The following is a 23,896-nucleotide window of genomic DNA, read 5'->3' as shown; positions in this document are numbered from 1 at the left end:
GTTTAAGATGGAAAAAATAGTTACTTACAGCCCCTTCTTGGTCAACATCAGCTCCCATCTGCAACAGGTACTTTACACATTCCAAATGACCCTTCCTTGCAGCCCAAATCAATGGTGTGGTTCCATACTGCAAACAAAAATTAACTAATTAAAATTAAGCTAATTAACATTAACTATCAACTGTTTCAAAGAAGTTAATATATGCAAGCTAGGTATTTTGGACCACCTTGTATTTTATCACTGTTGTTTCCCTCTGACCTTTTTTTTTTTCCCCCTTTCCCCCTGCTCTCTCCCCTCTCCCACTTTACCTTTTGTCTTGCTTATCTCTCTACTCATTTACATTTTCACAGACATCCTACCACACTTTTAGCTTCTCTCATTCTTTGAAGTCCCAGACCAGCAGAGACTCCCTATGCCTGATGAACGGTGACTGCACCCAAAGCTTGCTATGAACTTTTTCCCCCAACTACTCAGTTGGTCTAATAAAAGATAGCACATCTAACCAAAGAACCTTGCCTGTCTGAATCTCGATTAGTCACCTTTGGCTCTCCCCCCACCTCATTTTTACTCCCTCCCTTCCCTACTCTACCTTTTATTTTCCTAATTTCCACCTATTTACATTCTCACTGACATCCATCCTGTCACACTTTTAGCTTCTTTCATTCCTTGGAGTCTCATAACAGCAGGGACCTCCTATGCCTGAAGAAGGGTGATTGCGCCCGAAAGCATGTAAAGAATATTTTTCCAACTACTCAGTTGTTCAAATAAAAGATATCACATCTACCCAAAGAACCAGCTAAGCAAATACATTTTTAGTGCATAGAGTACCTAGTACATGTAGCAACAGTCATGCTAATACACAGCATAGATCAGTAAACCATCATCTCTTTCCAATGCTACTGGTAAGTGGGCTAACTAGATTAAAGCTGATACATGCAGGTTTACTCCACGTATAATCACACCTTATCTTGAACAAAAGCCATATTCTAACACTAGTTTAGCACGTTACCTACTGGCTCAGATGAGAGAGAGCACGCAACCAAGTGAGGCTCATCTAAGCACAAAAGTTTAACAGTCCTTATGCTCATTCAAAACGTTGGGCCCTCTTTGAGACTGCCAATGGGGTGTTCACATGAGATAGAAACTGAACCAAATACACAACAACCTTTCTGTATCCTCCCCAAACCGCCATCAGCTGGTAATAATATTTGACTGTGATGGTACATCCACACCAACATGTCTCCAGTGATCCCAACAAAGCATGACCTCGACTACCCACTCCTACTTACATGTACCAAGCCCTGAAATGCAGCAGAAAGGCCACTTCATGCCAATCCCCCTCCTGCTTTTAAGCATGCCAGAGAGAGCTCTTGAACGCTGTTACAAGGGGCACAACCCAAAGCAGTTTCACAGCTGCATTTCTGGATTTGGCACATCCAAGCAGATCCTCCCCTCAGAGTGCCCAGGATACAGCACAGGTATACCATGAACAACCTGTTCTGAATACAAACAGTTCAAATAAATATGAAAAAATGTCAAGTTATTTTATTTACCATCAATACATTACAAGAAGTAACTGTAGTTGGCAACCAGGGTTTTTGGGTTTTTTTGGTAAACTAAGAAAACTTATCCATGTTTTCACACAAGACCTTTGTTGCTTTATAAACCTGGTGTTCAGCGATCTGTGACAGGTACCTAGTAGTTAGAGAACATTAAGGTAAAGAACTGCTGAAAATATAGCTTTCACCCGATTGTCTGGTATATGATTTGTAAAGCCGCAAGACCCTAAACTGAGAAAAGCAACTAAACATTCAACTTTCCATCATGTGAACAGTACAACTGACTTCAAGAAGACTATACTAACACTAAAAATGAAATGTGCTTACAGGCTTTAATGGATCAGAAATTAAATGGTTTCCAACTCACCTATGTGAGAAATCACCTCTTTTCTCAAGGAACATTTCCTAAGCTTAACATAACAGGAACCATAAACTGTCACCTTGCTTTACAAAGACTTTTTGAGAAATACTTGACAAGTTAAGTTCCCCTCCTACTCAGAGTGAAGAATATAAATGTCAGGGAATGCTTCAATAGGCATCTATTTTATCAATCCTTTCAAGAAGTCTGTTAAGTAGTATGGCTTGCACAGGGAGAAAAAAATATTTTCAGCTTACATGGGAGAAGCATGTTGTAAAAAGTAGCTAGCCCTCCTTGTTGATTGTTATTGAATCATTTACATTATGTTGTGCCCCACTCTGTCTCTAAATAACTCAAGCCTTTCAAATAGCTGGCTAATCCATCCATTTAAGTTATTTCACAATGTTATCTTTATTCGCTATTTAGACATTTCTCTTTAGTGATAAAAGCAATAAAATGGAAACAGCTTCATTCCCTCTCCTGTCAGCAGCACATGAACATATACAAATCTGAATTATTTTGGGAGATGCAGAGAAGATCAGATTGAACATTATGCTCATTTATTTAATCAGAGGGTGTGTTTTCATATCATCTCACAAGGCATTTGTTTTGGTACAGTGATCAACTAATCTATTACAGAGTTAGACTTCACAAGAGAAAACAGCCACATTTAAAATGCTTATGATTTTAACTCCTTTTATTATAATCATAGATTTCTGTATGCTGGATTTAGATGTCAAGGCATTTTATGTTGTACCACTCCTGAACAATTTAAGATATCTATAGAGAATGCTTTAGGTAATCAATGTTCATCACCACATTAAACATTATCTTTAGTACATTACCAACCGTGAACGGCATAATATGAAACAAGAAAATATACAAAGGCTCCTTCATCTATGGCAGACTGATTTTAACCTCATAGGAAAAAAAAATTACTTCAAACTAAAAACTTATCCTAAAATATAACCAGAATATATTTTAATGAATTATGAAACTCTTGAATAAATTATATTTTACCAGAAAGCAATTCTGGATATTGTATTCCAAATATTTTCCTAAACCCTTGGTACTCAAAAAAACCCATATCTAACATATTAAATTAATATACTAACTAAATAAGCATATCTTACTTTGTCAGAGCAGTTCACTTTAGCCCCATGTTGCAGTAAGAGTCGTACTATATCTGAGTGACCTCGTCCTGCTGCCCAAATGACAGGATAAACACTGTATTGCTTATATGAAAAAAAATACAAGAAAAAGCAAGCCATGTGAAATGAAAACATTAATTGATAACTCTACTTTTTATCTGCATATTAAGAAAATATCTGTCAAAATATTTCAGACTTGAGAAAACATGAAAGGAAAAGGGCACAAAATTAAACGCACAGGCTATATTTCAATAACTGTCAACAATGAAATAGTTTAACAGGTGTTGGGAAGTTATTTGGTCACAACTAATCTTTACAAACATTTAAATGGTCACATTAGGATACTGCACTATTAATTTGGACTCAGTTGTAATACAGAAAAGCAACCAAAAAACAAACAAACCACCCAACCAACCAAAAAAAAAACCACCCGACAAACATATTAATGGATTTATTTAAGATTCTTGGTGACTACAATTCCATAATAATACCTACACATACAGAAGACAAAACAGATCTCAAGTAGGTAACATTGTAATTATTCTTCAACTATGTGCATGTGCCATACAATTATATAACCCAGACAATTTGATAATTATTTTTTCTATAAAACAAGAGATTAATTGAATAAACATTTACATAATACATTACAGATGAAGTCCTTAAAATTTAATTAATTAATTAATTAACAAACTTCCACATGGCTTACTACACACAATAATTACTGAAACATTCTTAACATCTTCCTGGTGGTGATAACCTTATCAAAGATCTATAAAGATCAATGGATTTAATTAAAAATAGTGGCTGACATATTCTTAAAAACAGCCACTTTATTCCTACAAGATTCAGTGTATAAGACTCATTTTCTAGCAAAATACTACTGCATAATTCAAGTTTTTGTGCATCCCACCACTTTCCCCGGATTAGGCCTTACCAGCCCCGTGATGTTTGGATTTGATCCCTTCTCAAGAAGAAGCTCAGCTACTTCAGTACGACCTTTATAGGATGCCCACATTAAAGCTGTCCATCCTCCCTGGAGAATACAGTACAGAAAAACAGTAAACACTGAAAAAATATTATTTATTTAAATTCATACCTATTAATTTCCTTTAATTGTATAACTGTACTGGGACTAACAAACAGTAGCGATCTATGATCCTGTCTTGTGATCTTAATAATCAAATATGTAAAGCTAGCCAAAGTTTTGCTGCAGAGTGCAAAGAGAAAAAAAATTCTCCTAAATTGTTTTACGAAATTTGCAAACAAAAATTCAGATCTCAAACAAAAGCAGCACCTTTTCATTATGGATCACAAAAGTAGGGGAAACCACTACGTATTTTACAGTTGGCTCGCTAAAAAAAACAGTCACTGTGAAACTACTGATAAAGTCAAATGAACTGCTGTAAAACCCTAAACAGATTTCAGCAGTGTGTATGTGCCCTGGATGCGTACAGTTCTGTAAGGAAAAAAAATACAGCTGTTACAGTCCAGAGCACTTACATTAGCAACAAAAAAGTAATTTTTACTGTAACTACCATTCCTAGCAAAATCAAAACCTAAAACATACAAACAAGGTAAGTGTTGCTTCTTTAGAGCAGAACTGTAAAAAACGATTAAACAAGATTCTACAGTTTGAAACACTGACCATGCAATAAATTATCTTCATTGTTTCACACAGTTTAAAGTTAACAAGTCCATACATGCCTCCTATTAAAAAACAACTATTCCATTTTAGAATGAGAAAGACACAAACCATATCCCGGTGCTCCAAATTAACATTACAGTTAAGCAGTTCTGCTACAATATCTACATGTCCTTCCTTGGATGCCGAAATAAGAGCTGTCCAGTTATCCTACAAAAAACAGTTAAAAGATGTAAAATGTTTGAAATATCCTTAACAGCACTTCCAAAAGACAGAGTGTGAAAGATTTATGTACCAGGTAACTATCCCAGTGCCCAGCTGCCATGCAGTGGTTCACTTAGGACTATGAAGTATCTTTCTTAGTAAAAACCACAAATGAATTAAATATTCAACTCATAACACTTGATCTAAAATTGTCTCTGTTATGTTCAATGTCACACTGTGCCATATTTATAAATGTGAAACCGTTTTTGCAAACAGATGATTTCAACATCCTGATAAATTAACCAAGGGGTTAAAAAATGGCTTAAACTAACATTTACCGAAATTTAACAGACAAAACTAACTAAAATACTTGTTTTTATTACTCTCTCACAAGTTTACACTTAGCTTTGCCAAAACTGCAGCATGGAAATTATTTCGTTCTGTGTAGTTAAAAACCAACATCTTTCTAATGATAGTTATTTTCTAACCCCTTCATTTCAGTACAGCTTTTACCACTGAAAACATTTTTCACCTTCTTCTGTGCCAGCACTTTTCTAACTCATTTCTCCCTCTTGACTACAATTTTTATTCTCTTTCATCATTTGCTCAAAGGGGTAGCATATCAACTGTTTTCAATTATGGGTCTCAGAAGTTTCTCACAAGGAGAAGAAACCAGAAATACAACTCATCCATCAAATGATTCTTCTCCGGTTCTGAGCTGTATTGGAATTCTCCTCCTATATGTGTGCTTGTAACAGCATAACATTTAATAATCCTGCCCAAGAATGGCCAGATACTGTATTTAACTTGATTTTTAGACAAGGTTTTTCCCATTTAACATGGGAGGGAAAAGCTCCTTGTCTTGGAAGGGATAAGCAGGGGGGCGGGAAGAGGAAGATGGGCGGCAAGGAACAAACTGCCAGCCCCATTACTGGCAGCCCCACCTGACCCACTACCACTGCTTTCCCCACTGCAGTGGCAGGGATGAATTTAAGACGATCCTTAAATAATTAGATTCTATACACGGAAAACTAGAAATACAGTACATAACTGCCTTGGCTCCAGCTCCAATTCCATAATTCATCTACCTCTTCTTTTTTCAGCTTACCTGTTGCAACTCACATCTCCATATCCCCTGAAATCTTATTTCTTCAGAACAAACAGTTGTCCGTCTGTGTAGCTTTTTACATATTTAAAGTAGAATTAATGAGAGGAGTGATGCAGTTAAAGCTAGGTAGTTACCTATTCATTTCAGAATTAAATTCCAAATCTTTCTATTCTTGCTTTTGAAACCCTCTTCTAATCTGTTTCTTTCAATACTCAAGTCCTCTGTTTTAGGGCTGTAAATAACAATTAAGTAGAGGCAACCCCCGCTTAGTGCTCTTAACTGGTTCCTGAAAAACTGAGCGTGAAGCGAAATGAGCATTAAACAAAACCGAAAGTATGCGACTACCCAAGATGGCGACCGCAATTATTTTTAATGACCCAAGATGGCGACCGTGAGCAGTCTAACAAAACTCACTGACCGCTAAGTGAAATCAGGTATCAATTTAAAATGAGCATTATAGCAAAATAGTGCTAAACGAAACAGCGTTAAGCGGGGGTTGCCTGTATCTGCTTAAACTCCTCTAATGTTATCAGTTAAACGATTAACCAATAACACACATCTACCAGGAACTGCCCCCCTCCATTTCACTTGTTCTCCAGGCGGCTGCAGTGGACTAGGAAAGCCCTCACCTGCTGCTGCTGGTTATGACTTCATGGGGCTCTGGAGGGGCTCACTGCTGCTCCTTGCAGCAGGCCCCAGCCCCAAGGCAGTTGTGCATCAGTGGCATCAGTGGGCTGGAAAAGACGTTTCTTTGCTTCTGCCACCAGCGTGCAGCTGCCCAGCATTGGCTGCAGATAGCAGCACTGAGCCCCAGCACAGACTATCAAACCACAAGGGGCAGCAGCAGGGTGGGAAAGCCCAGTACCCACTGCTGCTGCTGGCACATGGCTACCTGGGGGATAAAGCAGCAAGCAGCTGCACCAGGGCCTGTGAGGCCCTGTCCTGGCTCATTTCCAGCAGCAGTTGCATGCCTCATGGCGAAGGAACTGCAAGAGGCCCAATACTTTCTTATGGCAGAGCAGCCCTGGCCCTTTCCCCACCATTCATCCCAAGGCACGTGTGCATCTGCCACTGCTAACGAGCTGGGCCAGGGGGCTCCACAGACCCCAATGCAGCTGCTCGCAGCCTCCCCATTGCAAGGAGCCCAGGCTCAGTGGTAGGTGGCAGGAGCTGCCTAGATCCTGGACTGACCGTAACAGGCTGCTGGGAGGCTGCTGCACTGGGGTATGCAGAGCCCCAACCTGACTCATTGCTGATGGCAGGTGCATATGCACCTTGGAGCGGACAGCAGGGAAGGGGTCAGAGCTGCACTGCCACAAAAAGGATTGGGACCCTCATAGCTCCTATACCGCACCTATGCCATACTAGGTAATAGCCCCCCTTCTCGTTCCTCCCTCCCTCCTGCCTGCCTAGGTACTAATCTCCCCTCCACCTCTCCCATCCTCCCTCCTTGCTGCCTGCCCACACCACTTCCCTCCCCCCGCCCCATATTACCAGTTATCAATATATGTGAACAGTTAAACGTTTATAAACATTTAATCGTTCACATCCCTACTCTGTTTATAAAACATTACTCTGAATCTTTTTGTTTCTTGTTACAGCTAGTAAAAGAGCTCCTCTGTAACTTCTACCATCTTGAATAAGTTTTTATCTCTACCTCAACCATTCTCCATCTTTTTCAAGCCATCTTAAGGTATGGATGAGGAGGATATATTAAGATTTCTTTCTTATTCTGATGGCATATCACTCTGTACCCTGTTCTTTCAGTAGGTAAGTAAAGCATTTTGGGATACAGCATGAAAGACATTACCCAATTCAAAATTACACTGGACCATTAAATACATAGACTTCCATGGCAGAATACATTTACAAATAGAAAGTAACCAACAGCTGCTGCAGCTGTATGCTATTACAACTGAGTGTAGAACAAGTAAAGAGAACATGCTTGTGGATCAATTACAGTGGCACACATTTACAATTTTACTTCAGAATGTATACATATCCAAGGTGTCTCTGAATTTAAAATGAGCCCCCAATAATTAGATTCTATACATGGAAAATTTATAACATTTCAATAATTTTACATGTAGAAAAATCTAATTATTGGCACCTGCCATTGCCCCGAATGCCCAATCACTTGTGCTACCCTGCTGCCTGCCCCTCTCCTGAGTGTTTACACCCTATGCTTACCCCCCCACCCCCCCCATTTTGCCTGCCCTATTGCTGCAAGAGCTGCCTGTGCCCCAGGCGTACTCACATCCAAGAGGAGGGGCTTCTGCCCCTCATGTTAAATGAGGGGAAAAAACCTTGCCTTGGATTCAAGTGAAGATAGACTGACCCAAGCTCAATCACAAAGTCATATAATTTAAGAGGACTGGTGCAGTGCAGACCTATATTATATTTCAGAGCCAGTGTCTCCAGTACAAAATATGGGATGAACTTGAAAAATAAAAAATTATGCTAATACTTACAGAGTCTTCCAAGTTGCAGTTAGCTCCCTTCTTAAGCAGCTCTTGGACAATTTCTAAATTGCCCTGCTCGGCAGCCAACATTAACGGAGTCTGACCATTCTGAAACCAAATTATAGTTCTAAGTATACTACTTAGACAACATATATAAAATGCACACGCACACCACCTGAAAAGTTCCAATATCTACAAAGAATGTCAAGCTCAGTTCACATAGTTTTAAGCTTTAAGTATCTGAGTAACACTAATAACATATTCAAACTACTTCTTTACACATGCAAAAAAAACTTTAGTGACAAGAAGAAAGGACAACATAACATTCAGTCTTGCCATTCACCAGTAACCAAACCGCAGCGTGCAGGCCAGATATATTGCTGCTACCCTTTACCCATGCTGCTGTTTGCTATTGCTACCAACTGCCACGAGCAGTGAATCCAGTGGTGAAAGAAGTGGCAGCTGCAATAAGGTGGGGGGGAGAGCAGGGAGGACTGGGATGGGAGCACACAGTAGGATCTGATGGGTCTACTGCAGTTACTTTGTTTGTGGATCTTCAGGAACGTGTAAAATGTTCTTGGGAGGGGAGAGCAGGGGATTAGTACAAACAGTTTTCCTGAGGCTGGTATTAAAAGGATTTGAGAATGTTTTCAATTGAAGAACAAATATTGTTGAGGGGTCCTCTGCAAGTTTTTTTCATTAACATTGCTGTCAGAGTTGTCTATTAGCCCCACTGGTCATAGTTAGGGATCTACCCAAATTCAGGAGGCAGGCAGCCAATTTCACAGGCAGACTGCTGGGCTGGCCAGCATTTTCACAGGCTTGTTGCGGCAGACCTCCTCCCCAAACCTCCAACTGATTATGGGGGTCTAGCGGCCCTGCCCCTTGCTGCTGATTGGCTGAGAGGGCTGTCCATCATGCAGTCCCTCACCGAGTTCCCCCACTGAGGATCCACCATTTTATTTTCAGTAATTTTTGGAGGGGAGGGGGGGGGGGGGGGGGGGGAAAGATACTGCAGACATTGCCTGATTTCACAATTTTCGCAAAATCCACAAAATCGTGAACCAAGTAAATTCCTACTCATAGATGTAGTCTTGACAGCTGAAGAGGAATATAGCTCCTCCTCTGTCTGCTCATTTGATTACTATTTTCTTATTGGATCATAGGTGACAGCATGGCTTTTCTCACTGAATGAGAAGCTACGGTGGTCATGGCTTTAGCTGAGACTATCACTGTTAGCTTTCTTCCGAAACCAGTCAGTGCAGTAGTGGTTCTGTCTGCCACGTGATGGCCTGTTCTTTTGGGGGTGGTTTGTTTTGTTACTGATCTTATCTGTTCTTGTGGAGTGTGGCTCTGTCCTGGTAGTGGAAGCATTCTTTCAGCTGAAATCTGCAGAAGAATTCTTCCAGTTCTCTACATATTACTGTCTAGTTGGTTTGTTTCTCAGGGCAGAAATTCAGGCCTTTTAAGAGTACAAATATTTTGGAGTGGAACAGGGGGAGTTATAATAAAGTTTAACAATGATGGTGTTCTGGGTGATGTTGATATTCCCTTCTGTGTTGCTGATATGCAGGGCTGTGAGGTGGCCCTTGTGACAGTGGATTCCTCTTTTGAATGGCCCTGCTCTTCCAAAATACCCTTTTCTACTTCATTTCTCTCTTTTTGCTATTCCTGAGAACCTCTTTGCTCCTATTTTGCAGCCTTCCTCCATTCCTTTAAGCAGATTGTTTGTTTTTATTTACTTAGCGAGTTTTACACTACTGCTCTACCGCTACTTTGCTCAAACTGTATCTGCTTCTTTCTGAGGAGGACCCAAGAAAAGTGCCTTGTGCCTGATAGTTTGACCAAGATCTCTTCCCTACTATATAGTTGGTCCAATAAAAGGTGAATCTCCCCTCCAAAAAAAAACCAAAACTTTCCCTCTTGCAGATTCCCTTAGCAATACACAGAGAATGTCCACTGTAGCCACCTACTATAAGAAAAATATAAACAATATATCAGAAAAGCCAAAATACTTAATTCTGACATGAGTAGCTTTAGTGAGGATTACTGTTTCTAAATAAATACTAACCTGCTGTTAACTGGTTAATTACGGAATATATTTTATCAATCCTTTATTCTGCTTTTAGCACAATGAAGGCTATGGTCATAATATTACAGTGGACTTAATTTATCTAGATAAGCAAAACTTTTGATACCACATCATAGGAAACTAGACAAGGATCAATGCTAAATCTGAATTGGAACATTTTCCAGGGCAGTGTGGCAAAGTACAATCCACAGTAGGGAAGCAGGTAGGGAAGCAGGCACCTTGAGCACCCATGCAGCACAATGGTAATCTGCTTATCTCTTCACACCTCACAGCACCCTTCAAAGGATCTTGTTCTTGTAGCACCCAAGAGTGCCATGACACCCTGGTTGACAATCACTGGGATAGAGTATCCTTGAGGTTTGAGGCATTATTCCTCATAGCTGTGGGTAAACAACTGAAGTGGCAATTTGGGGGATTCTTTCAGTTTATGACTGCTGGTAGACACAGGGAACTGGACTCAAGGGACCAAGGAAGCATCTTACAGTCTTATGTTCTTAACTATGGAAATATACTGATTTGTCCACAAGGGCATCCAAATCCATCAGGCACTTTCCTTGATTAATTATAATCAGATTTTTCCATAAAGAGATACTTCAAATAACCATAACTGTAAGGCATTTTGTAAAAGGGGGCATATCCTAGAGCAGGGGTGGGCAATAATTTCAGTGGGAGAGCCACTTAACAAATACTAATGAGCTGTCAAGGGCTGCACACGCAAAATCTTTTAAAAGATATCATTTTAACAAATTAAATAGATAAAGTCATATACCAAAAATCAAACATCTACAATAGCATATTTTAATTTTATTTTTAAAACTATTTTTTCCCCCCAATTTGTTTTTTGAGTAGCATACATAGAGGCGATTGCATAACAGCTAAGAATAGTCTTACTCAGGTATACTGTGGGGGAAAAGTACGTGTGGAAGGGATGTGTGCGTGCATGGGGTGGGGTGGGGGGGAGAAGGGTGGCCTAGGCACTACATTCCAGGAGCCATGTGCACTAGCCAGGGCCAGGGCCGGAAGGCGTGGGTGGGAGCACAGCTCTGGCTGCCCCAAATGTGGCTCAGCCCCATGCAGAGAGCCATGGGTGCAACTGTGGGCTGGATCCAATCAGTTGGAGGGTGCCCGCCATGGGGAGGCCAGATCTGTCCCACAGGCCATATTTTGCTCACCCCTGTTCTAGAGTTTAATACACAGCACAAGTTTTCCAGGAAAGTTTTTAGAATTGACGCTATAAAGTGCCAAGTAGGTTTATGGTACTATATAAATAATTTTTAAATAATGTTTTCATTATTTACTTATTAACTTTGTTTATTAGGCTTCCAGAGCTAAAAAACAATGTATTACACTATTTATGCTTGAATACAAACTTAAGTTATTAATCATACAATTAACATTCGAGGTGCACCGATAGAGATTTTTTGGACCGGTACCAATGGCCAATTTTTAATGAGCCATATTGGCAAATACTGAACTGATTGCCAACATGCAGCCGGGCAGCTTGGAGAGCAGCGTCCAGCTGGTAAGTCTCTTGTGGTGGCGGTGCTGGGAGGAGGGTTATGGGGGGCTGGGGGAGGCTGCAGCCATCCCAAAATTCACCATAGCCCCCCCTCCCAGTGCTGCCACCACCTGCCCCAAGTGCAGCTTGGCCCAGCACCCACCAGGAAGAACCCAGTGCTGCCCTAGCACCAGCCTACAGCAGCAGCACACCTTCGCTCCATGCACACATCTGGGGACACACGCCCCCCCATGCCCTCCTGGCGTATGTGCAGCAGCGGGAGCCACCACCAATTTTCCTTATATCACTGCTGATCCAATATGGGACCAATGTATTAGTGCAGCTCTAATTAACATGCAACAACATTTAAAGAAGCTGACAAACTCATCTCACCTCATTTCTCTCATCCACATCCTTACACTTTTCAAGAAGTGCTTTCAGAGCAGGAACATTCCCTTCTTCCACGTAAGTCAAGAGACTCTGAGTCATCAAGCTGGCCATCTTTGGACAGTACTTCAGATACTTCTACAATAGCACACACCTGCATTTAAAAAAGGTCAGTAAAGAAGTCATCACATTTTATTTCATTATTAGAAAGTAAACTATGCTGCTTTGCATAAAGGTCTCTCACACTAACCAACAAAATAGTTTAGTGAATACAAACTAATTCTGAATAGCAATGAAACCTCTGTTAATTTATTGTAATCATTTGAAAATCTAAATGCTTACCCAGTTCTTAAACAGACAAGCACCAATGCAGGAACAGCAGGTTTTGAAGAAATTAGGTAAGACTCTCGCTCACCTCTCACTCAGTGTATATGCACACATAGATATATCCTAACTTTTTCATCTAGGCATGTAGAATATGCAGCATTATAAGAAATATCCAAAATGACAGGAAGCCATTTGATTTCCAGAATACACATTTCCTAAAGCAAAAGCAGACATCAGCTTCATACAGACAGCCCAGAGCTTAGTGGAGCATTGCTAATTTATTACTCAACATTTCCTTCACAGGAATATCAAAGCCTCTACTGACTCATTCTCAGCTGCTGTTCTGTCCTTCACAAAAGGAAGAGATTGATCATGCCACTAAGAAAGGACACCAGGATTCAAGACAAGATCTGAAAAAGCCTAACATCATTGTGCCTCTTTATGACATGAAAGATCCCTTAGTGCTTCTAGTTCTTGCCCACAGCTGCCACTATCAGAACAGCTAGACTCCAGCCGTTTGGGATCCAAAACAAGGTGAAGCTCAGTCTATGAAGGGTTCCAGTACAGTAGAGATGATCAAAACACACAGACAGCCTAAAACAAAAGCAGCACTGAGTTCAGCAAAGCATAGCAACCAATACTATATTCATTGAAAACAACAAATGAGGAGATATCAACCTTTTAGGCTATTATATAAGACAAGAACAGGCAAATATTTTGGTTGGTGAACCACTGGTTGGCCATCAGTGAGTTTTAGCAAGCTGCCGAGGGCTCCACACACAAAGTATTTCAGAAGACATCATTTTAACAAGTTATAGATTTAAAAAAGATACTAAGAATCAAACATCTATCGTATTTCAATTTCATTTCAAAAAATATTTTTGTTCTGATTTATGACAGTGGTTTAGTAGTGTATACAGAGGCAATTGGATAATAGCTCAAAATAATCTTGCTCTTGTATACTGTGGGGGGGGAGGGTGTGTGGGTGTGTGTGGGGGTGGGGTACGTGCATGCATGCACCTAGGGGGCTGCACACACGCTAGATCCTGGAAGCCAGCTGGGGGGGGAGCATGGGGTGTGTGCAGCAGAACTTGCCCAGGAGGGAAAGATGCGTTCTGCCTGCTCTCGGGTGGGCTGCTCCGCTCTGCATGGGGCCAAGACCCACCTGCTCGCTCCAGGGCAGTCCGCACTGTGCTCCCTCCAATGGCAATGCCCTGCCCAAGATGCACAGCTTCTCAGCAGGGCTACTCTCATTATTGCTGCAGCTGCCTGGGTACTGCCTGGCTCTGCCCACACCTCCAGTAGCTCTTCCCTCCTCCTGTTCCTGACCCTGCTGTACTACTCCAGGCAGGAAGGAAGCAGCAGCAGCAGCTGGGCAGCTCCTGCCTCAGCACATTGGCTCCAGCTCTCAGCTACCTTCCACCTACTCGGCTGCCCGCCATAGGTGGAGGGAGAAAGTATTATGGGGGGTGGGGGGTGAGGGGGGGGCAGCTGAGCACTCACTTCCACACACATGCACCCACCAACACCCCCACCCCCTCAGCAGGTAAGTCTGCCATGGGGAAGGGGCCCCGGGGGGGGCGGGGGGAGGAGCAGACTGAAGCCACCTCAGTGAAGGAGGGAGTGGGGCAGAGGTGGAGGCCATGATGAATCCCCATTCAGGGGATCCAGAACCAGAGCAGCTCATGGGAGGGTCAGAGCCTGGGCACCTACTCCAGGGCTGCAGAGGGGCTCCTGCCACTGTACATACCCCGGCAGAGGCCCAAGGGAAACGTGCTCCCCAGATCTGCTCATGGGGCAGAGTTGGGCTGCTGCTGCGCCCTGCTGCTGGTGCCCTGGGAGCTATGCAACATCATACACCTGCTGCCACTGGGCAGGCAGGGGACATGGCACAGTCAGCACACAGCAGCATATGACGTCACACCGCTCCCGGGCAGAAGCAGCGAGACACAGATCTCAGACTAAGGTGGGCAGCCTGCCTCCACCCTGTGCACAGATCCAGGAAGCACATGCTCCACAGGCCTCTGCTGGGTTGTGCACAGTGGCAGGTCCCCCACCGTGCCCCTAGACAAACCACCCAGGTCCGACCATCCTACAACCCACCCCAGCCCCAGGGCCCCATTCACACTATCCACTGTCCCACTCCCTCCCTCACTGCTGGGGCCTCAATCCCCTACCCGCTAAGCCCTGTTAGCCCTGGCCTTCCACCACCTATGCTGCCTGCAGACAGCTGCTCATCACACTGGGCAGGCAGAGCGGGTGGAAGGGAGCCTCACGTGTTGGGGTAGGAGCTGCCCTACTGCAATTTCTCCCCCACCTGGGGCAGTGCAGCAGGTACAGAAGAAGCAGGAGCTGCTAGAGGTGGGGGGAGCCAAACAGTACCCAGGCAGCACAGCTGCAGCAGCAGTGGGAACAGCCCCATCGGGAAGCTGTGTGTGCTGGCCAGGGCCATGCCATCGGTGGGTGTGAGGTGAGTGCAGGTGAGAGCGTAGTGTAGCTGCTCCAGACAGGACTCAGCCCCATTCAGAGTGCGTGGGAGCAGCTGCCGGCCAGATCCAGCCCGTGGGCTATATCTTGCTCATCCCTGACCTAACGGTAGCATGGTTTCCACAAAGTGAAAGATCTGGGTTCTAGGATCTGATTAGCCTGAAAAGAAACTATGCATTAAGAGTCAGACCGTAGTCAACAAAGACTACAACATGACAAAAAAAAAAAAAAGGACAACCATACACAAGTTGAAGTTCACATCCTGAGAACATTGTGTACACAGAATACAAAAATGTTTGTTAAACATCTCCCAGCAAAAAAAAAACTAAGCTAAGCTATTAGATCAAGTCAATCATTACCTTCCTTCAATGCTTTAAGCAAATCATTAGAGCTTCAACTGAGCAAGGTATTAAGGCTCGACAAAGTGGACTACTCAGGTACTTAAAGTTCAGTACAGGTTTAAGTACCTGGGTAAAACAATGAAGAAGAGGTTTTGTTAAAGTAATATTTATTCAGCAACTGCAAAGAGATGCAAGTCCCAAACTTTCAACAGCTTCAATGAATATACAACTGTAAAGAATAATTTTACAAGTCTACCAAAACTACTTAGACTTATTATAATGCCCAAAGGTTAGTCCCTCCACTGTCACCTTTTATGTTTTTATTCTGACACGTTCTCTTGCATACATTCAGCAAGAGGAGAATATATATACTAACTTTTTGGTGCAGAAATAAGAACAGTCAGAAAACATCACAAAATTCAAAAGCTTCCTGACTATAATTTATACTATATATTTGCAGAGAATATTTCATCAGAAAATTCTTAATAAGCATCAGGAAAATCAGTATTCAGTATGGCTTCAACCTGCAAGCAAGATTCTTCCCTTAACATCTCTTAGTGCCACATTTCAAAAGTACAAAGGCAGCCCTGCTGCACTAAAAGATAAGTATACTGCTTCAGAAATCATTATTTGAACTTGGCTATTGAATCAGCTGAGGTTTTGCTTTAATGTAGATTTTTATTCCTCAGATGCAAAATAACTCTTTGAAATACAGCAGAATAAATGTTGCAGTCCTAAGGGATACAGTTGCTTAAAATCAATGTTTTGTCAGATACACTATGAAGTTTTACTTCTTCAAATGTTAACACCTTGAAGAAAACTATTTCTTAACAGTACAGTAACATCACTATATCAGACTCCTACTTGTCACTGACTTCCTTGATATTAAAAATATTTTCTTTTAGAAGTAACAAAGGACCAAATCCTGATTGTACAATAAGCCTGACTTTCTCTTTCTTCAGCTATTTTTTCTTCTAAGTACTTTGGGGGCATAGTTGGACTTTCAGGTGTTTATGCAGTACCTGGTGCAGTGGAGCACTGAATTTAACTGGGGTCTCTGGGAAGTACCTACTGAAGTACCTGGTGGTGACTACAATCCAAAAGGCAACCTTGTCATCATTTACAGATTTAAACATGGGACAAAAATTTCTATTTCTCCAAGTAAAAGCCCAACTGGTAAAAAATTTCACACTGACTTAGTTTTTATGTCATTTGAACTTTCTGCGTAATTTCCTGATCTGTCTTCATAATTTTTTTTTAAACAGAGGTCTGAAATGGGGCTCCAACTGAGATGTGTCCACAGCAACCTTTGCTTTCTTCATCTGTGACTAACATTTATTAAAATTTATAATCTAACACAGATTATTAGATAGGTGGATCCTGAATAATCCGACAGACAAGGTTCCTTGGGTGAATTTGATATCTTTTATTAGACCAACCCAAATGGCTGGAGAATAGTTATTAAGCAAGCTTTCGAGTTCAAAAACCCTTCGTCAGGCTAAGGACGTTTCAGCAGTTGGTGTGTGCTCTTCCTGGATGGAATGAAAAGTAAAGAAGCCAGGGGCTGGGCTGGGGAGTCAGAATAATCCAACATTTTTTTTAATTTAGGTTGCGCATCACTGTTAGCTACTATACTACATCATAAAGTTTATGCACTGAGAATACAGCCTGGCAGCAGCCATGTGCACACCAAACTTCCAGAGAGCTATGCTGGTCTCCTATGATAGAGAAGGCACGCCCAAATTCATGCCCTGCAACTGAAATCTGAGGGCATGTATGCCTGGCAGCTGTACTTCTACCTCAAGCCAGGTTCTTTGTCCTTTGCCCAGTGGCCCTTACCCTCTACCTAAGCATTAAAAATCTAGGAAATAATTCAAACAAAAACCCAAACACTTGGTTACGAAACAGTGATATTACATCACTGACAAAACAGGAAAATTTAGGAAAAGTACCCAAGCAACACATACTCCAATTTACCTATTAAGTTATTTTGTCCTTTACTTTAAGCTACCCTGAGTCTTTTTTGACACACAAATCTAATGAATTAATACCAAGTTACTATAACATACTATTCAATAAAATTTTCCAAGTTCTTTCACCACAATAATATTTAATGTTGAAAGAATTATTAAGTTAGCATTTATGGAATTTTCTGTGCATCAGAAAGTTTGCACGTGTATATTAGTGTCTGATTTCATATTCTTGTATTTTCTTTAAATTTTTGTCACAGTGGTCTCAAATCAAAACTTCAGAGGTGTTTTCCCATTATTTTTGGATATAATTACTTCACTCTACTTCCATTGAATAGAAGCAGCAATTTTCAAAATACTAGAATGCCAAAATCTGAGGGTAAAAGCAGACTTTTTAAATAATATATTTTGTGTTCCAGGCCAAATTAGCCAAATGAGTTCCAAACCATATTGATTGGGCAGAACTCAATCGTTCCAAAAACCATTATCAATTGAGCAAGCAGAACTCAACTGTTCTAAACACCATGCATGGCGCTACAACCAGTGAACATCCTCTGTCCCAGCCCTCACCCTGGGACTTCAGGTACTCCCAAATCCATGGGCAGGCATCCTATGTGCAGGCCCAAGCCCAGAGGTCTTGGGATTCGGATGCCCCCACTTGATCTTAGTCCACAAGACACCTAAGGGTAATAACAGACACGACACTTGAGGAGGTTCTGACTGACCAAAATCTAGGAGGGCACAGGCCTCTTCACTCTTCACAGAGAGTTTGTCCCTGGAATGAATGGCAAGTAACTCAAATTAGCCTGGACTATCCTGGGAAAAAAATGTTATCTCAGTTACTTCCTAGGGTAAAAGAAGAGGTTTGTTTTTGTCCTGGTCTGACTGTCCCCAGCTTTGACTGGCATGAAAACAGGCTGGGGTAGGAAGGGCAGTCATTACCAGGGATCCTAGTTTTCTCTGATTAAAAATTGCAAATTCTCTGATTAAAAATCCAAAATCCGTAAAAATAATTAAAGGCAACCCCCCAACCCTGCGCTGCTGGTGCCCTGCACTCCCCCACAGTCTCAACACCTGTCCTGATGCCCCTCGCAACAGCCCCCAGACATAATGACACTGACACCGACACCCACCACAGCAGGTAAGTATGTGTGGGGGGGAAGGGGCAGGGCAGGGGGAAAGGGAAGGCGGGAGGGTTGATCAAGCAGTGGGGGGAGTGTGCCCCTGTGCCCACTCCCAGGAGCAGGGCCAGGGGGTGAGGGCAGGGGTGCCACTCCGTGGGCCACATACATGCCGGCCGGCCTGACAGGAGGTTCACACATGGAGGCCGCCACCGCAACTCTGCCACTGCGCCCTGCGCTACCATCCAATAATCACCTGCACGGCTTTGGGGGCAAGTGGCGCAGGGCGTGGCAGCAGCAGTGTGGTGGCAACCACCGTGTGCGGGCCACATATATGCCCCAGCCGGGGGGTGAAACGGAGAGTTTTCATGCAGCAGCATGCCCTGCAACTGGCTGCACAGCTCCACGGTGGTGCAGGGTGGTAGTGGCTGCATGCAGGGTGGGGCGGCTTTGCAGGCAAGCACTGCCACCGCCTTGGGGGCTGTGGGGCAGGTCTGGGGAAGATGGTTGGGGGGTGAGGGAACGGGGTGCTGCCAGCCCCCCTCTGTGGGGCTTTACTGGTAAGCGATGTGGGACGCAGTGTGGTGGTGCCCGCCATGTGCGGGTAGCACACATGCTGCCTGGCCGCCTGCCCAGGGGAGGGGTAGGCTGGCATGCGGCTGGAGCACAGCTCTGTGGCCAGCTCTGCAGCCATGGCAAGGAATGGGGGCGGGGGGGCAGGGGCTTGGGCTCGCACATGGCACTGCCGCTTACCTGGAGGCCCGTGCCAGCGGCGACTGCCGCTGCGTACAAAACCTCCTGCTGCTGCCACAGAGCCATACCCAGAGCTGTGCGGCCAGTGGCAGCGGTGCAGTGTGGGGTGGTGATGGGGATAGGAATGTCTACGTGCTGCCCAGCCACCACCCCAAAGCCCTGCACTGCTACCACTGGCTGCACAGCTCCGGGCATGGCTCCACAGCGACAGCCGGAGGTTTTATACACAACAGTCATCACGGGCCTCCAGGTAAGTGGCAGCATCATGTGCAAGCCCAAGCCTCCACCCCCATGCGCCCCCATCCCTCGTCATGACTGCAGAGCCGGCCATGGAGCTGTGCTCTGGCCGCATGCCAGCCTCCCTCTCCCCTGGGCAGGCGGCCGGGCAGCATGTGTGTAGCTGTAGCAGAAAGCCCCCTTTTCCTCTTGCCTGCATTTGCTCTCCCCTCTTTTGACATGTTTCTCTTCTTCTACCTTTTCTTCTTTCCTCTTTCTTTCAGTATAAGATAAGGAATTGTGTTTTAAAGTTTGTATATGTATATTTTGTATCTCCCCTTGTATTTTGGTATTTTTATCTATTTGTGTGATATTTGCCCGCTTCCCTGTATCAGGCGGGCCCCTGAAAGAGCAGTGAATCGGCCTCAGCCCTGATCAACCTTGCTTGCAGGTTGAAGCAGATCAACCAACGGAAGAAATTTACAGAAGACCATGTAGCAACCGGGAATTCTCTAAACATCACTGTTCAAGGGCTAGAAGCCCTGGTCTGAGTTAATCAACGCCGGGGACCAACTTTTGGGCTAAGTATCTCCAGATCGACTGCTCCCAGAGCCCTATTCAAAATTCATCAACGGACTCCCAAACCTGAACGTACATGCGGACGACCCCTGGGGCTGACAGATGCCATCCAGTAGCCACTGAGGGGGAAGTCCCACGAGGGTCAACGACCCCTGGATTGGGCAAACCTGAAAACTGGGGAGTCACCAAAGTCTGCCAAGGACAGATAAAAAGCAGTGAAAAGTGACCCTCAGCGGCGCCCTCTTGATCTCCAACTTGACCAACACCCGACCTGTCCAGCCAGAAGTTCCAGCTGGCGACCCCCTTCTGGAAGATAACACCACGCTGAAAGAAGCCTCGACGGCAGACTCCAGCACCTGTGGGATAGGTATACCTGACTCTTGTAGCTCGCTACTGCGTGCGTGGACCAGCCCCAAGGTTTATGATTTAACTTCATTACAGTGCTTCAATCCGCCTAATAAACCAGAATTTTAAGGATCCCGAGTTGGACATTTGCAGCCAACACAGCCTGCACACGGCAGGCACCACCATACCGCACCCCACCCTGCATCGCTTGCCCGCAAAGCCCCCCGCAGAGGGGTACCCCTGTCCCTGCTCCCAGCTGCAGTGTGCTGCCTGGGGCTGGCAGCACCTGCCACTTCCTCAGCCCCCAACTATCTTCCCAGCCCTGCCCCAAGCCCCACTTACCTCTATGCTCCAGGGGCAAAGGGCGAGTGTGAGCCCGAGCCCAGCCCTAACTGCCTCAGAGGCTCAGGCCCCGCCCTTCCTCCTCTCCCTCCAGCCAGGGCTGGGGGTTTCCCGCCCTTTTTGCAATGGGCTCTTGCACGCTGGAGTTGTGCTAGCCTGCAAGAGCTCTTTGTAAAAGCGGACAATCTGCGGCTTTCTCTGCCAAAAAGAGAAATCTGCGTTTTCTCTGATAAAAATGGAACCAGTGGTTTTCTCTGTTTTTCTTTGGGAAACGGAAAAGCCAGATCCCTGGTCATTACACACGAGGCTTGAACTACAATTAAGTTAAATTCTGGGAAAAAGGCAGATTCTAGGGCAATTCTGGGAAAACATTCTCTCAGATACTTAGAGGGACAATGTGTTTGTATGTCTGAAAGATCCCTGAATAAGAGGCTTTTTTCCCCCCAGAAGAAATCCAACCTCTGTTTTTACCCTAAACTGAAGTTTCTGAGCCAAAGAAAAGGTCCTTCTCTAGCTCCAAAGTTTTACCACTACTAAATTTCAAACGTCTGATACAAAAACACTACTTCAATGGTATGTCTATAATGAACACCCTCCTTTAACAACACAATTACAGTATGCACTTTCTTCAAAGCACATGCTCCAGACATATTTTTAAGATCCATGTTGGTGCTAGACTAGATCGCACTGGAGTATCAACCCACATTTAGACAGGGATTACATATCCCTACAATATCCTCCTCAAAAAGGGGTGCAGTTTCCCCATCATGGAATCTGCTACTCACGCAAAATTCAAACTTCCATGTTTATGGAAATCCCAAAACATCCTAAGAAAATAAAACCTAAGACACACAAACACAAGATGATGAGAGTCCTAGAGAAAAGAAAAAGAACTTTGAGGAGGAAAAGGACAGAACAGTACAGGTAAAGGGAACATACTTATGCAAATTAATCTGTTTTTGTAAAGTTTACACTTCCTGAGCTGAATAAGATAATTACCGCTTATGAAGGATTACAATTATTTGCTGATCTACCAAAATCTAGTCTGTCTAACTGCAACAATCCCAATGCTAGCTGGAGAGAGGTCCTGATAAGCAAAACACATAAACCCCTGTTAAAACTCACAATTTTACTTATATCATTTTCCAATCCCATACTGAGGAAAATTATTATTCAATGACAACCTCTGAAGCAATTTATATTCTGTCTCATACACCTCTTACATTGCTTTCAGATCATGCACGAGCTTTTCCCATTTCAAATTAGCTAGCAGTCTAATATTAGACTAGACAATCATACTCAATCAGTGAACTAGCATTATTCTCTCAAAATATGTAGGTAATATTACATTAATTACAACTTAATATAGGTTGCACTTTACATTTATTTTGTTCCCCTAGCATTTTCCCTTCTGTATCTGGATATTAAAACCATATTCCACTAACCCCACAATGTCAGTGATGGACAAATTGAGAAAGGCTGCTGAATACAAAAAGCTGATGCAAGCTATAGGCAAATATCTAAATATGGTATTTGACTGAATAATGGAAAATGGAAGCCAACTTAATTTGAACATGAAGTTAAAAAAACTCAGAGTGGAATGTATGATTACAGGAAAATGTTAATATAAAATCAACACTCAGAAAGCCTTGAAGCTTTACAAAACGTAATTATTACTAGTTGTTAATAAACCCTGTCATCATATTTTATGAAAAATATGCACTAACAATTCCTTCTGCTATCATCTCAATTGTAAAACCTATTTTGTGCCACATTTAGTCACAGAGTTGATACCACTTCCATTAAAAGGGCATTCATTATAAGTAAGGGTAGCAGAATTAAGGACACAAGAGATTCTGATTCCCCATAATGCTCTCTCTCATGATTACAGTCTATGCAGTGGTTTTGAAACTTCTGGCCCTGTGCATCAGATAAGTGGTCTGGGGCTGGTGCATGGGCCAGATCAAGCCCTGCACACCACAACTGGGCTCTGCGGGGACTCAGCTGGCTCCAAAGAAACAAGATCAGGTGCCCAATCTAGCATGCAGGGATCGCAGTTCTAGTAGGGTAAAAAAGAAGGGTAAAGGTGTCGCCCTGTAGGCAACTCACTGCCACAAGCAGCAACAGAGTCTTTCATATACAATAAGTCTAACAGTGTCAGAAAAGTCATGAGGCCAACCAGGCAAGTAGTGCACGGAATCCAAGATGGCTGCCATGAATTCACATTTTCATCAATATTTCAGACCCCAGTAGTGTTAGAAGATTAATTCCAATGACAAAACCAACAATGTATGAACAGAGGATCAAGCATAAGATTTTCATCAAGGTAGCCATATTGGATTCCAAGACAGCTGCTGTGAATTTACAATTTTATTAGATACTCAAAAGGTTTGCAAGATTACTACATCAATTCTGATCAGTTTCAGATTACCTCAACATGAAAGCCACTGATGGAGATAACAGAAAAAAAGACTCGCTCTTATTGCCCTTAAGCAAATGCTACAATACAGCTGATAGCATCAGAGAGTCCAACAGTGACTTGAACGAGGGAGTGAAATGTACTTCATCGGTGACTTGGACGAGGGATTGAAATGTACTCTGTCCAAGTTTGCAGATAACACAAAGCTATGGGGAGATGTGGACACGCCGGAGGGCAGGGAACAGCTGCAAGCAGATCTGGACAGGTTGGACAAGTGGGCAGAAAACAACAGAATGCAGTTCAACAAGGAGAAATGCAAAGTACTGCACCTAGGGAGGAAAAATGTCCAGCACACCTACAGCCTAGGGAATGACCTGCTGGGTGGCACGGAAGTGGAAAGGGATCTTGGAGTCCTAGTGGACTCCAAGATGAACATGAGTCGGCAGTGTGACGAAGCCATCAAAAAAGCCAATGGCACTTTATCGTACATCAGCAGATGCATGACGAATAGGTCCAAGGAGGTGACACTTCC

At 43.3% G+C, this 23,896-nt stretch overlaps 1 protein-coding gene across 8 annotated transcripts in view; it reads right to left on the bottom strand.

Moving 5' to 3' along the window:
- KIDINS220 (kinase D interacting substrate 220) overlaps positions 1-23,896 on the bottom strand; it is a 137,051-nt gene that overhangs the window by 104,435 nt on the left and 8,720 nt on the right. For all 8 annotated transcript variants that reach the window (XR_003092763.1, XM_014517321.2, XM_025197602.1 and 5 more), the window contains exons 2-7: positions 12,471-12,618; positions 8,497-8,595; positions 4,825-4,923; positions 4,006-4,104; positions 3,051-3,152; positions 29-127 (exon numbers count right to left, since the gene is read on the bottom strand). Coding sequence is in view for 7 of the 8 variants with exons in the window: in XM_014517321.2 (XP_014372807.1) it covers positions 29-127; positions 3,051-3,152; positions 4,006-4,104; positions 4,825-4,923; positions 8,497-8,595; positions 12,471-12,578 (606 nt within the window). In the remaining variant the exon portion in view is untranslated. The remainder of the gene's footprint in view (positions 1-28; positions 128-3,050; positions 3,153-4,005; positions 4,105-4,824; positions 4,924-8,496; positions 8,596-12,470; positions 12,619-23,896) is intronic.

Source organism: Alligator sinensis, unplaced genomic scaffold (genome assembly GCF_000455745.1).
Source record: "Alligator sinensis unplaced genomic scaffold, ASM45574v1 scaffold866_2, whole genome shotgun sequence".
NCBI lineage: Eukaryota > Metazoa > Chordata > Crocodylia > Alligatoridae > Alligator > Alligator sinensis.
This window is presented reverse-complemented; position numbering and strand designations above follow the sequence as displayed.